Source organism: Protopterus annectens, chromosome 7.part0, assembly GCF_019279795.1.
Source record: "Protopterus annectens isolate FY-2018-M chromosome 7.part0, PAN1.0, whole genome shotgun sequence".
Taxonomy (NCBI): Eukaryota; Metazoa; Chordata; order Ceratodontiformes; family Protopteridae; genus Protopterus; species Protopterus annectens.
Genome location: NC_056739.1, coordinates 487,384,249 through 487,400,705, shown reverse-complemented (window position 1 = coordinate 487,400,705; position 16,457 = coordinate 487,384,249). Strand labels below are relative to the sequence as shown.

Sequence of the window (16,457 nt, the reverse complement as noted above, 5' to 3'; positions counted from 1 at the left end):
AGTACCAAATAGACTGGCCTTATCCATAGGAGCATCTAACAGCTTTGCTTTAACATGATCCGCATGACCTGTTCTTTCAACCATGCATGCCTTCTTATAACTGTGCCAGTCATGGCTGATCTAAATGAAGCCTCCAGTGCATCATAGCCACATTTTAAAGAATGGTTACTAACCTGCTGAATGTTATTCACCATTTCTAAAACAAATTTCTTATCTAAGGAGTCATCAGAGGACAGTTTCTTAGTTAACTGATCAAGCATAAACTCTTGGTATTGGATCATATGAAACTGACAGTTCAAAGCTCTAGCTGAGAGAGTAGCAGAGGTGTAAACTTTTTTCCCCCATCTCTCTAAGGACCTGGATTCCCTTTCAGAAGGGAGTGGGTTTTTTGCTGAGGTCGAAGCTACTGCCTTAGGTCCCTGGGAGATAGTCTCAGGATCTGCAAGTGGGGCCTTGTATAGGTGGTGATGAGTGTCTGGTACCCTGTAAAACCTATCTGGTTTGGCAGGAGCTGGAGGTAAAGTATCAGGAGCAGTGCAAACATCATTAAAAGCATCATCCACAACAGGCAGAACTGGAGGTATAGCTAAGGGCCTATGTTGCGGTAAGTGTAGAAAGGACCTAAGCCTTTTTCTTGAATCTGAGAAATCTTGTCCCTGCCATTGGAATTGTTCTCTCATGGCATGTAAGGTTTCCCCAAAGGAAAATTCCTCTGGTGGAGAGGCAGATGGAATAGATTCTTCAGCATCGGAATCTTCATAAGTAGAAAAAGGAGCCTCTGGATGGTCTGTAATGTCTGAGTCATCCGAAGAATCATCTGAGGACACTGGCTCTGGGGGCTCTGCTCTAGGTCTCTTTTCTGGAGGCTGAGAGGCCCTGTCTGGGTGAGATTGGGATCCCCTAATTAAAGAGATGAGATCCTCTACCAGAGTAAGCATTTGTGAACTGGAACTGGGCCTGTGTGAGGGGGGCTTAACAGGCACTGATTTAGCAGTTTTGGCTGCTTTAGCCCTGGCAAAGGCCTTAATAGACATGGCTGCAGGAGGCCTAGCAGCACCACGTGCTGGGGTAGAGACATCCAAAGGGATGGTGTCTGATAATTCAATAGGAACCACATTAGTAGGCAAAACTTCAGAGGCCGATTCAACTAGGAGGCAGGAGCCTCAGTAGTAGTCATGGATTCGGCTGAAGATTGACCCGTTTACTCGGTTTCGGCCGAAACCGAGACACTCGCGGTTTGCTTAACCGTGGTTTCGGCCGAAACCGCGGACCGCGAGTGTCGGTCTTTTTCTTTGCGTTTTTTAACAATTTGAGTAGTCGGAGGATCCGACTGCATAATGTACGCAAAATCTGAGCCGAAAAACTGTTCAGCAAACTCCGACCGACGCCTAAGCGTTCGTCGGTTGAAGGAAGCACAGGCTAAACAGGCTGCTACGTCGTGGTCTGGGCCTAAACAAGGTAAGCAGTAAGAGTGGAAATCTTTATGAGGTATTTGTTTCCCACAAGTTAGACAGTTATTTACTTTTTCTGACATCGGCTGAGGCAAGAAAGAGTCCCCAACGGGGTACTTAGCTTTTTAGAAGTCTTCGAAGTAGTATTCGGTAGTAGTAATCTCTGGATCTGACCGACCGTCACTTGCGAACAGCTTCTGCTTCGGGCGTCACGCGGCAAGAAAGACTGAGGAAAATGGCGTCGGCTGATGCCTTTATACCCGAAGACCAGGAGAGATGACGTCGGGTGAAGTGCGACACCAGCCGAGGCCAGACCCAGACTTTGGAATCCGGCCGACCGAAGGGCTGCCTGACGACAGGACAACCCATTTGTTAGGACTGCAGATGCATCCTTGAAGGACATCGCCTCCAGTCCATTCTCAGGACAGAAGCCATCATCCCTCCCACCATCCCTCTGGGTCACCTGTGGGCCCTTTGACTTCACAGCAATCTCGGCAGCAGTGAATGGTGCAAAATCAAAGAGAATGTTGACTCAAATCCCAGTCTTCCACAACTGGATCTGCAGAAGAATGATGCAATGAGAAATATTTATCATACATATAATACAAGCACAACTGAAGTTGTACAATGGACTGACAGACACAATACATGCCCCACCAATGAGAGTTGTGCTCCCACCTTCTGCCACACTCCCCATATTCTGCTGAGGCTTTTCCATTGCTGGAAAGTAAATCAGGTATTCTTACACATGCTCACATTACACAAGACAATGTTACAACAAAAAATGCTTACAGCACACTGCCAGCTCCTACTCCTGAATCTCTGGCTCCACTGTTGAAATAAGTCAGGGTGGTGATGATTCTGTTCACTATACCAATATCAGCACTGCTCATTAGTAAGGGTGATAACAGTTGCATCAGTTAGCATCTGTACCAACTCATGCCAGGCATCCAACTTTCTAACTGGTTTCTCAGTGGGCCATATTAACAGCCCAGTAGGTGTTTGCTGCTCTGCCTGTGTAGGATGAACAAGAAAATCTTGTTTTTTCCCTAGCACACTAAGTTAAAACCTTCCATTCACCAGTCTGAAGTAGTGATGGCCACTCAATCAAGTCCAGTCAAGGAGGAAAATAATAGCTCCACGTGAATAGTCACTCATTTGTAAATCATGTATTAGGCCTTAATACTGCACTGTAGCACTACAGGCACACAACTACCATATGCATAAGCAGATGAGTTAACTGCATAGCTAGTACCAACATATCTGGATAGTGCACTGTTCACCAGCAGCAATTCATAGGTCGTGATGGTAACTGTATTCATTAAAATATCAGCTATGCTAAGTGGCTAAAGTTAGTGTGTTAGAAGGTGTTAGTGGTATTCCACAGAACACTCATCAGTATACAACTTTGAAATGGAATTTCAGTCAAATCTTGATGAACACAGAGCTTCCCACTTAACAGAGTTAAGAAAAGTGTCCTAACTGTTACAGTATTTCGGCAACAATACCTCTCACCATGACACTGGTGTGGGAGTGTACCATCTGCCTTTGGCTGGTCGGGGGGGGGGGGGGGCAAACTGTGAAGATAAGGAAACCACTGAAAGGACATACCACAAGTGCTATGAGGTTCCAGGACCATAAGTTTAAGCATGGCTAGAGTAACTAAATTTATTTTATATTTCCTTTGTTGACTGGATTAGTTCCACTAGACTCATTTTGGTGGCCATGACATACAACAATCAGGGCACTTTGTCTGATGGGGACTCAACACATTCCGCTGTGGGACTGCTATTTCTAGCATCTCTCTCACTGTACACCAAAAATCATGCAATTCAATATGGGTATGCACAGTGGCCACCTATTTCACAGGCTTTTGCACTTGTCCACAACTTTGGTTTCTGCATATTCTGTACAACTTATTTGTACAGTTTCAAGTAGGTTAATTATTTATGACTTGGAAGTTATGCCTAAAAAAACAAACACACTAGTAACCACCCTTTCCATTTCAGCCAAGGACATGCTGTTAAAATTGGTGACTGGAAATCTTACGAAAAAATACTCACTGTCAGGCCATCTTCTGGTAACTGGTAACCAAACAGCGCAGGCAAATCATCAAAGACTGCAGTAGTGTTATTACTTGAGTGCTGTGGGAAGGAAACACCTTTTGTTAACAATGCAAAAACAAATGCATGACAACATTTAATTATGAAACAGATTTTAAAAGTAATTGTTAATATGAATATACATATAAAAGATTTTATTCACTTCTAAGCTACTGTGTACAAATTGTGTCATCTTTGAGTTGTTATATTTAAGTAGTCTTTTTATCAAAATATGTGTATTATGGTCCACTTAACCATGACATGTTGTATTGTGAAAATCAATGGTGTACATTTGAGGATTTTTTTTTTACCTCCACAGTTGTGCGAAGTTGATGCTGACTTAAAAAGGTTTTGAATTCAGAGAACAGACTGGGTACAGTGAAAAAGTCAGTCTGTATGTTTAAAAGAGGATGAGAGTTTCATTTATGAAACAGAGAAAACTGCTAGAGGATTATATTCTGGATTCAAAAGTGTACAATACTTATTGTTTCACTTTGGCAAATATGTTATATTGGACATCATAATTACTTCACAGATAATTTTTTTTATGATGATATCATGAATGGACAATTTCCCACCATTTCTTCAGCCAACCTGATCAACATGGACATCCTGAAGCAATGTAGCAAATGTCTCATGTACACTGACAATCCACTTCTCCTAATTCACACAAATTCAGTATGTGAGAGATGTATCTATGTTTAGAATCCAGGCTTGTCGCTCACAAATCAGTATATCCGATGCTAAGCACGTTGTCAGCTCAGACACTTCACCTCCTGCACCATCCACAAGTACAACACCTAAACTTCTATATGAGGAGGTTCTTACTAGAAGCCTACCAAAGATCAGAGACCTCCCAATATAAACACACTTCACTCACTTAATATATTCCCAGCAAGTCACAGTACACATACAAATGCACACACTGGTGTCTCACCAAATATGCCCCTAAGACAGAATAGAAAATCAAATGTTTTGGTCATAGGTGACTTCATTGTGAGACACACACATGTCCCACTCACCAGGTTGGACAAGGAAAAGGTCACAGTCAGCTGTTGGGTACCAGGATCCACTACATCACACATGCACTCAAGTCTCTCAACAACAGGCACTGTTATGACTCTGTCTCAGTCCATGTTGGTGTTAACGACTTGAGATGTACCTCAATGTATGAAGAGAGACATGACTGAGCTCTCTAATTATGTGTCCCAGGCGGTTATGTCCCTAGCCTTAAGCAGCATTCTATCTTCACCTAGAATGATACCTCAATACAGACAAAAATGATCGACTTCAACAATTGGCTTAGTTTTTGGTGTCAAGGGGAACCAGAACCAGTCAGCCTGGAATGATACGGTTGATAGACCACTATGTTTTGCCAATGACGGTCTCCACCTGTCACCTCTGGGCTTTTGGCTACTGGCTAAGGCTCTTGCCTCCCCTGGAGTGCCTTTTTTAGGCAATGTCATAAAGACAAAATTCCCAACATAAAAATCTCCTCAAAAAACAACCTTAGCGCTATGCTACTAAACGCTAGGAGTCTAAATCTGAAACTGCACTCACTGGAAGCACTCCTTACCTTTGTAGATGTGACAGCTATGTAGTCACAGAGACCTGGTTCAAGGCCGCGGATAGCACCATGGCCATACTGGAATATAATGCCTTCCACACATTCAGACCACAAAATGAATGCATGAAAACTAGAGGAGGAGGAGGAGTATCAAAACTGATCAAAGACAAATACATCTCCAGATTGGTTAAAAAGAATGATTCCCTAGAGTTACTCCATGTTCAGATAACTATAGGAAAGACCCCTCTCGAAGCTATCGCCGGCTGTAGATCCCCCTCCATGAATCGTGATATTCACACTGCCTACTTGGATCTACTTGATTCCCTCAAAATACACCAAACACCCTGGTTATGGGTGACTTTAACTACCCATCCATAGACTGGGTAAAGTATATATGTACAAACATACTCACCCAAAGGTTCTTGGACTTTGTTAACCTAAATACATTGGAGCAGATAGTTGGCACTCCCACAAGAGGCCCAAACATTCTGTACTTGGTACTCACTAGCATGGAAGTACGGTTCACCACCAAAAATGTGCCTGAATGTGAAATCTGATCATAAATCAGTCTCTTTCGAAGTAACGAAGTACTGATAGCATCAGACCAACCCTCAGGAAAAATTAGGCTAAAAAATTTCTCCAAAGCCAACTACAGCCTCTTACAAGAAGGCATTAATAGATTCAAAGCTCTTATCCCCACTGACGGCAAACCAACTTACACTGGGATATACACCAGTGCATTCTATAAACATTTATACAATTGTACTGACTCAGCCATTCCTGACAGTACCAAAGCAAGATCCTCAAGAAAAAATGAGCCTGCCTAGTGGACCTCCACAATAAACAAGTTATATAGTAAGAGGAAGAAATTGCTGTCTAAGAGCAAGTAGGGTCGGGCTCAGAATTGGAAGCAAACCCTTCTCAACTTGAACAAGCAGATAAGACATATTTTAAAGTCCTCTAAAGCTAACTACAAATCTAGAATTAGCATCCGTAGCAAAGGATAACCAGAAGGGATTCTTTAGTTACATCCGAACCCTTAAAGGAAAAGCCCAGATATGCACCGAACGGGTAGTGAATGGTACCACATGTACTAAACCAGTGGAAACAGCCAACCAGCTAGTGGACAGGTTCAGTGAAAACTAATCCCCCTTGTTCCCTCCACATATACCCCAAAACATTCCTACCACCAATTCTGCACTTAGTATCTCTAAAGAGCAGGTCTTAACCGTGGTCTCCAAGGCCAAAAACACACCTTGTATGGGACCTGATAACATCCTAGGCTGTGTTCTCTATGGTTTAAAACAGGAATTAGCAACACCATCAGGTATACTTTTCAACCACAGCCTAAGCACTGATTTTATCCCTGCTGAATGGAAAACTGCTACAGTCATCCCCTTGCACAAAAAGGTGCATCTACTGACCCCAGGAACTATAGACCCATTAGCCTAACAAGTCCCATCTGCAAGGCCATGTACAGAATCATCATGGACCTTATCAACAAGGATATAGGAGACCTTCAAACACTTGACCTGACCTAGTTTGGTTTTGTTAAAGGGAGATCCTGCCTGTTGAACCTGGTGGACTTAGAGACTGTCACCAAAGCCCTGGACAAAGGCAGATCTGTGCATACAGCTTACCTAGACTTGGCCAAGGCCCTTGACACAATCTCCCATTCAGGCATCATTGAAAAACTCACCCTGCTTGGGGGTCAACCCATCTACAGTCAAGTGGGTTGTAAGCTGGCTCAACGACAAAATACATACAGTGAAAATAAGAGATTCCACCTCTACCAGCAGACCTGTTACCAGTGGTGTTCTACAGGGATCGGTGCTGGGACCCCTGTTATTTGGAATCTACTTATCAGAAGTACAGGAAAAAAAAAAAGGTCTGTGGTAGAGAAAGTCTAATGATGACTGCAAACTGGGAGAAGTCACTGAGTCCCTAAATGATGTCAGTATTCTACAAGAAGGACTTACACAAACCACTGATTGGTGTCAAAGTCATGGTCTTAAACTCAATGCAAAAAAATGCATTATCGTCCCCTTTGGCAAAGGACATGCCCTGCAGATTACCATATTAATAACACCACCCTAAGCTCTAAATCAGTGGTGAGAGATTTAGGCACACAGGCTGACAACAGCCTTTGCTTTTGATCAACATGTCTCCGTGGTGGCAAGGAAGGCCATCTGCACTGCTTACCTCATAAGCAAAGGTATAGCTTCCAGAAGTTATAACCCCCCTCTACTCTTCCCTCATCAGGCCAATAGTAGAGTACAATGCTCCCTTGGGTATGTACCTAAATAGGCACCTGCAGCAAATGGAGAGACCTCAAAGAACTTGCTGTACAGACAGATGCATCTCCCAGGGATTGCCTCTCCTCTGGAATAAACTTTCAATACAAGTTAAACAGAGCCGCTCATTAACCCTTTTTCACCGTAACTTGGACGAATGGATGGGACACCACAAATTCACCCAGGGCTTTCGCCTGTGTCCTTCTTGGATAGGGGCAGTTGGTGCTGATTTAGATCTGCTTATAACATAGACCATATTTCTAGACCCTTAAGGGAACAGGGGTAGAATCTATGAATATACACCTAGATGTACAAATCATCAGCAAGCACTTGCATAAATTTAATAGATATGATTATGAATATAAGAAAGGTTGCAAAAAATATTTTTGCATTTGGATAAGAGGGGTGGAAAGAAGTACAGTTGTGCAAGTAAAGTAACAGTAGATGTTCGAATGATCACTGCTGCAGTAGCCTAAGCTATAAGAGTTATATCCTGCAAAGATATAACAGCTGGCCAGCATCCAGAGCTTCAGGACACCTTCCATACACTCAAACCATTAAGCAGCTCAAGATGAGCGGACTTAACAGACAGGTTTAGGTGCCAAACCCTTCAGAGCTTTCATGCCAACATGGAGGAAGGTACAGCCATGAAAGGACAATCCTAGGAGCAAGACAAAAAAATAAAAGAAAGAGAAGAGTGGACAAGCCCCATCAAGAATTGTCTTAACATAGCCTGATCTAGACTCAGACGAGGAATCACGCTAGTAGTGTCTTGTATATGTATGTACAGAGGACCAAGGTACTGCTTCTAGAATACTTCTAGAATCCAACCCTTTCCAAAAAGCCAATGATAAAGCCAAGGCCCTGGAAGAGTGGGGCCTTGACCTTGCCTGGAATAGTTTTGTTGTGGTGAGAACAACAAAAGGTAATAGCCTTAGACAACCATTTGGAAATAGTCTTCTTGCCACAGGCCATCCATTCTTACCTTCATAAGAAATTAACAATTTATCTAAAGATCTGAAAGATTTAGTTCTGTCAAGACAGCATCAGAGTTGTCTGTGGGCATCCAAGGTACAGAGTATTCTTTCTCCCTCATTTTTAGGTTCAGGAAAGAAAACTGGGAGATGGATAGTTTGGCTTAAAGTAAATCTAGACACCACTTTAGGCATAAAAGAATGATTAGTTCTCAAAGAACCCCTGTCCCTGTGGAAAATGATGCAGAGATGACTCACCATAACAGCTTGCAACTCAAATATCATTCCCGAAGAGATAACAGCAATCAGTAAAATTGTTTTACATGTTAAGAACCTCAAGTAAACTGGGTTTGCTGGTTCAAATGAAGCAAGTGTTAGCTTTTCTAACAGAAAATCAAGATCCTAAGGAGCAGCCCTGGTTTTCTTGGAGGCATCCCTATGCAAAATCCTTTTCAAAAACATTTCAGAATACTTGCAACTGGCAGCCAGAGCCATAGCTTACCCTGTTAGCATTCATAACAATCATTCTATCACTGAATCATATATGCCCTAACTATGGAAAAAAATCCATTATAGCCCCTGTATACAAGGGTGGTAATACTCATGATCTCTCAAACTACAGACATATCTTCATCCTCTGCCCTCTATCAAAAATCCTGGAAAAATGCATTCAAATCCAGCTACTAAAGCATCTCATTAACAATAATCTCATAGCTCCTTCTCACATGGTTTTGCCCTGGTCATAGTACTACCACAGCCTTACTTTCTTTTAATGATACCATTATCAAAGCTCTTGATGCTGGCCTATCTACTTCTGTACTCCTACTGGACCTATCAAAAGCATTTGACACTGTATCACACCTTAAACTTTTACAACACTTAGAAAAACTTGGATGCACTCTAAGTGTAATAACCTGGTTTTCCTCTTACCTACATAATAGAGAGCAATCAGTTAAATGGCAAACCCAACAATCAGAATACCTGGCAAACAATACTGGTGTTCCCCAACGGTCCATTTTAGGACCAATACTCTCTGGTATTTTCATTAATGATCTAAATAAAGCCTCCCAACAAAGCATTTTGATTCAATATGCAGATGATTCAACTATCACCTCCTCCTCCAACAACTTCACTAACCTCCAGAGGATTACCCAAGATACCTTCTCTTCCATTGAAACCTGGCTAAAAGGCACCCAATTAATGCTGAACCCCAAAAAAACTAAACTGTTAATATTCTCATCAAAATCTCTAACTGTAGAATTCAATTTTTTTTTCTCATAATAAAACAGAAATTGAACAAGTACAATATGCAAAACTTTTAGGAATTACTATCAATGATAAACTCTCCTTTGAACAACACATACTGAACACAGTAAAGAAAACTCATTTCAAACTGGGCAAATTATACTGACAAACTATACCTAGATAATCAAACTTAGATAAAACTAGCTAACACCTTAATTATTCCATCTCTCTTGTATGGAAGCCCTATTTTCACCAACTTTCATACATCCCTCAGTAGCAAGCTGCAATGCTATCTCAAATTTGTCCTGGCTAGAATTTCACCATTAACTCTACATTACTCAATTAACACTTGCTCACAAGCTTATTTTCCAACCTGATAGCTATCCAGCTCTTCAGTCTATATTACACACATGCACCTCTAATCGAGCCCTCCGCTCCTCAGAAAGAACTCTCCTATATGTACCTAAACCTAATAAGAGAATAGGTCAATGCCTATACTCATACAACATTACCAAACTAAGGAATAGCCTTCCTTCTTCTATTACTCAACTTGACACCCTTATGTCCTTTAAAGCTGCTCTAAAAACTCACTTTTTAAAAAATCCTACCTGTACCCTTAACTTCTCAAACATTTTTTATACTTAATTCTTGCCTTCAACCCTCTCTTATATCTTTTCTTCTTCTCTGAATCTTTATTCCCCTATGTTATGCGTCAATGTTATTAATGTTCTTTGATTACTCTTGGGTGTACTGCAACAGGTTTCACTGTCCTAATGTCTATTAGGCTTCTGTGATTGAAAGCTTACTTTAAATAATTTATATGCATCTCTTTAACTTTCTATTTGCTTTTATCTGTTCCTGTATAACTTATACAATATATTGTTTGTCTGTTTAACTGTGGAGCTTTTCTCCCCGGGCCTCCACTGAAAATGGGTTTCTGACCTAGTGGACTTTCCCGGTCAACAAATGTCAACAATAATATTATTATTATTAATAATAATAATAATAATATAATAACAATTTTAACATGAAAATACAGTGAAAGAGTAGGATCGATGGAAAACTTGCTGAAGTGGCCAATAACTGAACCTTGAAGGAGGAGTAAGAAAGGCCACAGGATAGTAACTCAAAACCAGGGAACAACTAGCCCTGAATGCGTGATGGTTATGTTGACAGCACCAACTAGAAATTTGCTAATACCCAATTTTCTAGTAGCAGGCTTTCATATTTCCATTAGTACCTACTGCATGTCCTCAGTAAACAAGTGCCAAAAGGAACTAAAGAACCTATCATCCAGGCAGTCAACTTGAAGTTGATTAAGGTGTATTAAACATCCCTGATCTTGTAAGAGTAGAGCTATTCTGTGAAGCTTGTGTTAATTGCTTCTGGCCTTTTCCAAAAGAGGGGAGAAAGGATAGTTATATCCCACTTAACCATAACTGCAGATGTTCAAGTGGCTCAGTGAGGCTGTACTGATTCTTGGGTCTTCCTGTGATGCAGAAGCCAGCAACTGGTCCAATTTCCAGAGTCTTTACATCATCTCTAGCAGACAGACATCCAAAGGCGATGTCTGGACATCAGAAGAAGGGTCTCCATCAGCACTATCTTCAGGTCTTTCGAAGCAGTGAACAAGCAGCCTGATGTGTGAGGACAGCACAACCTCCCCAGATGTCTGAATTTCAGTGAGAAGGAGGAAAAAACTTAAGAAGCAGAGAGTGGATGATGGAGACAAGAGGACTACCTGCAAAAAAAAAAAAATCTACCCCTTGCACCCATTAAGGTGGAGACAAGTAGGCAGCAGATAGAGGGTTGGAGGGTGGGAGTCTGTAATGCAATTGATCTACTTGAGCATCTACAATTATGGTAAATGTGACACAAGTAGTATGTTCTTTATAGTCAGTGCTGCAGTACTGACTCTTGGGAAGTCTCCCAAAGCTAAAAGCTGGGTGGTGGGTCATCTGTATGACCTTACGAAATAAAATTTTGCAGGATGGCAATAGCTAAACCTGCTCAATCCCTACAGATGCTGCACACCTTTACAAAAATACTATAACCTAAGCAATGAATTCCATGTGGCTGCTACTAGGATGGCCTGGATAAAGACTTCTCTAAAGAAAGTAGATTTAGTCACACCATGTCTGGTGGAGTGGGTTTTAATATGCCCGGGTAACTCTTTTCCATGGTGTGAGTAACAAAACTTAATGCGGTTAGCTATCCATTTTGAAGCGGAGACTGGCTTTCCCTGTTTATTCTCTGCGAAAGCTACCAGTAACTGCTATGCTCTAATAAGGATTTTTGTCCTGTCTAGACAATACCTGAGCTGCCTGTGCACATCCAGAGGAGCAAGGTTAGGTTTTTCTACCACATAATTTAGATACCATGCCAGAATAGGATTCCTTCTGGATGGTGTCAAGTGAATTCACTCCTTTTGGAAAAGATTCAGGTGGGGTGTGAGAAGATAGGTGGAACACTGTGCAGGCAAGCTGATATTGCAGATGCATGTACTTTAATGCTGGAATAGTAAAGTCCTTGTCTAAAGATGCCTGATAAGTCACTGCAACAGTGAGTTGATGTCTGTCTGAGAAAGGTTAATGTTATTGCTGTGACTCCAGGCAGAAAACCTTTTCCATTTTACAGGGTATGATTTCCTGGTACTGGGCTTCCTTGTTTCCCTTAGAATGGAAAGCATGTCCCTGGAACAGCATGCAGTCCTTGGTGTCAAAACCCAATCCCCCAGGTAATTAACCTGAGGGTGGCTAGGTGGGGATGAAAGATAGATCCCTTAACTTGGCTGAGGAAATCTACTTCCTGTGGTAGAGTGCAGAATCTCCCACGCTGAGAGTCAGGATCAGAGAGAACCAGTGTTGTCTCCACCAGAGGTGGGGGGGGGGGGGACTAATATCACTAGCTGGGTTTGTCTGCCCTGATTTTTGTCAGTACCCTGAGATCAGGGTAAGGACAGGAATGCATATAGGGACCCTGGAAATTACAGCCCCATAAGCTTGACGAGCCTGGTCTGCAAAGCTATGGTGAGGATCATTATGGAACTCATAAACGAAGACATTGGGGACCTACAGACACTGGATCCTACCCAATTCGGCTTTGTCAAGGGCAGATCCTGCCTTCTGAACCTGGTCGACTTTTTTGAAACAGTCACTAAGGCCATTGATGAGGGTAAGGCAGTTCACACAGCCTACCTTGATCTTGCAAAAGCCTTTGACACAATACCCCACTCAGGCATCATACACAAGCTCACCAGCTTAAATGTAAACCCATATGTCATAAGATGGGTTGCAAACTGACTCAAGGACAGAACCCACAAGGTCAGAATTGCTGGAGCTATGTCAGACTCTAAGCCAGTCATAAGCGGTGTCCCACAGGGCTCAGTCCTGGGACCCCTCTTGTTCGGCATTTATTTTTCTGAGGTGCAAGCAAACATAGGAGGATTGTGGCTAACAAAGTATGCAGATGACTGCAAACTGGGCGCCATAACTGATACTCCAGCGGACACAGACATCCTTCAGAAAGGCCTCATAGAAACGGATAACTGGTGCCAGAGCCATGGCCTTAAACTGAACGCCAAAAAGTGTATAGTCGTACCCTTTGGGAAAAACAAAGTACCCACAAATTACCACATAGGTGGTAATCCATTAATCCATTAAGTACGGAAGAAGTAATCAGGGACCCAAGTTGACAGCAACCTCTCATTTGACACTCACGTTGCCAAGGTGGTTAGGAAGACCTTCTATATTACCCACCTTATCATGAAAGGATTCACATCTAGATCAAGAGAGGTCATTGTGCCCCTATACTCTTCCCTTATCAGGCCCATAATTGAGTACAATGCCCCATTTGGGATGTACCTTACCAGACATCTGCAGCAGTTAGAAAGACCCCAAAAGTACCTCACCAATAGGATCAGGGGTCTCAAACATATGTCATATGCTGCCCGGCTGAAGAAACTCCAGCTCTATTCAGTCGCATACCGCCTACTCAGAGGCGATCTATGCCTGACGTACAAGGCCATGTCCAATCCAGAATTAATGGACATGCTCCACCTCAGAAAATCCAAATCCACCAGAGCCACGAGAGCGGGAGATTTGAACCTCAACACAGAAATAAATAGGACGTGCTGGAGGGACAGATTCATAACCCAGAGGCTCCCTACACTCTGGAACAGAATCCCAGTCCATGTTAGGCAGAGCCCCTCAATGACTCTCTTCAAGAGAAATCTTGACGAGTGGATGGGAGACCGTAGGTTTACCCCGGGGGTCATCTCTGTGTCACTACTAGACAGAGGCACAGTAAACTAAACCCAAAATGGGCATAGTATTCCCATTCCAAGGGGTGGCGAAAGCCACACACACTCAGGCTAGGCTTATAAATGCCCTAGGGAAGATAGCCTAGTATGAACCTATGAACCTATGTGAAGGAAAATGCATCTATTTTCCAAACTTCTTTCTGCTGTGTTCTAGAGTAGAACTTCTGTAGTTGCTTATTGTGGTGAGAGGCAAAGAGGTCTAACATGAAGATCCTCTAATGTATGGTTAGATTCATAAACACTGCTCTCTTCAGAATTCATTCATTGGGATATAGAAGAACTATGCTTAGTGAATCTGCCAGGGTATTGTTCTGGTGTAGAATAGGACAGTCTATGAGGGTCAGCTCTATTTCTTGAGTCGGCATCCAAATTTTCCAGGAAAAGCTGCGCAGACAGTAAGGCAAAGTTCAGCTTTGTTTATGTACGACATCAATGTGCTGTTGTCTGTCCAGGTTTGCTGGGGTCCCTGGGCTTAAGTTTTGATGAAAAGCTTTTATGGCAAGATAGACTACTAGTAAATCCTAATGATTTATAGAACATCCTCTACTTGGGGGACCAAATACCATGCACTTTCAGGGAACCTAAGTGGGCTCCCCAGGTGATGTCTGAACTGTCTGTGGTGACTGTCTTGTCTACATCTGGTAAAGTGAAATGTGTCCCTTGGTTCCTCTGTATGGTGTTTTTCCAGCATCTGAGTTCTTTTTTTCAGGCATGAAAGGGGAGGCAGTAGAGTTTCCAGGGGTTGGGAATGTTGTTCTTAAAACAGTTTTCAGGAACCAATGGAGTTTCCTCATGTGCAAGTTTGCAAATGGAATCAACAGAATGCAGGATGTAATGTAGCCCAGTATTATGTGGAATTCTCTTGCAGTGATGGGCTGCTTTGGAACAGACCACTCAGACAGCCTGTCAAGAAAGTAATCTTCTCTTAGGGATTGAAGCCTTCCTGCTGAACCAAAAATATGAAAATTCCCAGACAGAGGATTATTAATTGAGGAAGGGTTTGGGATTTTTGAGGATTTATAAGACCTACCTTCTGAAAGCGGTCTCTGTTGAACTGTAAGGAGTCTATAGTCTCTGAAATCAATCTTCTCTGAATGAGACACTCGTCCAAGTATGGTTAACTATCTGAGCATGAAGTGCACTGGACTGTGTGGAATGCATCGCATTTGGTATTGATTTAACCCACTGTTCTGCAGTTCCGCACTGAACAGTGGTGGTTCCCCTTTGCAATTTTTGACTGACTTGTATACCAGAATTAAAGCCAGTTGGCATTGCTGTATATAAGCCAATCAATAATCTGTTCCAAAAGGAGCCAATCGGGAGGCACAAATTGTGGCCAACGCATGCCACTACTAGTTTTTGCAACGTTGCAATACTTTCAAAAAGGATATTGCAGGGCGCAGAAAGAATAACATATAGATAGTTACAGCTGTCTTCATCTGATTGGTAGTTACTGTACTGTTTGAACGTTCATACAGTTCATCTCTTATGATCATGGGTAAGAGGGACGGTGTACACAGACTGGACAGGGATGCACCAGTTGAACGGGAGTTGCTGTGGAAGTGCATTTCATCAGGTACAGTGACTGTACACCAGGCCACTAACCTGAGGGAAAAGGGCTGCAATTTGTTATACCTGATTCGGGAATCGGGATGGTTGTGGTGGTGCTGCTGTTGCTGGGAGCTATACTTCTGCCTTGGATGATTTATTTGTTGTTCTCCCTGATTGCATTTGGGGGTTGTGGACTACTGAACTTGGAGCTCCAGATGCTTTGTTCCCTTATTGGGCTGAGGTAAGTGTCTGAATGTGCAGTGTGTCAGAGTGATTAAAAGATTGTCTCCGACAGGATTAGAGTTACAGATTTTTGCAGAATGTCCACATTCTTAACTTTTGGTCTGTTGCTCATAAAATTTGTGGTTTTCTGGTAAATCACTGAGTATTAAAAGTCTGACACAGATTTGAGTTTGACTTCATAACCTTCAGAAAATGCATGTTAACAAATTATGTTATTTAAGCAACTTGCTAAGTTTATAAGAGCAATTATCTGTTCATATGCTCTATTCTGTCAATCAAGATAATAATAATGTGTCTCATGATTATTTCTGGATTTGTCCCTGACTCTTTGAGAGCTAGGCTGGTCACTTTTGGAGAAAAGGTGATGCATTACATTTAATAAATATAATTACAAACTGTTTTTATTTCAGAAAGTGTATATTAATTCACATTCTCTTATTCTGTCTATGTCTCAAGGTAATGGTAGCAATATTTTAAAAGTTTCTGCTCTGATGTCCCTTACTGGATGAGTTAAATTTTTTTTTTAGTTAGGAGAAGATATGGAGGGGTTGGAAAAGCAGGTGCTAAAGAGCATTTTTTTAATAGTTGGACTTGAACATTGCTGTGTAACAATTTTCTGCTGAGTATATTGCAGTTTATCATTGCTTTCTGCTGACGTTATTTATTGACGTGTGTCTTATTGAATCTTAACAAATGTACAGTATTTGCT

General features: G+C 42.0%; 1 protein-coding gene across 2 annotated transcripts in view; it reads right to left on the bottom strand.

The window, feature by feature from the left end:
- Positions 1-16,457, bottom strand: part of RNF167 (ring finger protein 167) — a 1,911,234-nt gene that overhangs the window by 1,584,277 nt on the left and 310,500 nt on the right. For both annotated transcript variants that reach the window (XM_044077088.1, XM_044077087.1), the window contains exon 3: positions 3,515-3,595. In XM_044077088.1, coding sequence (XP_043933023.1) covers positions 3,515-3,595 — 81 coding nt within the window. The remainder of the gene's footprint in view (positions 1-3,514; positions 3,596-16,457) is intronic.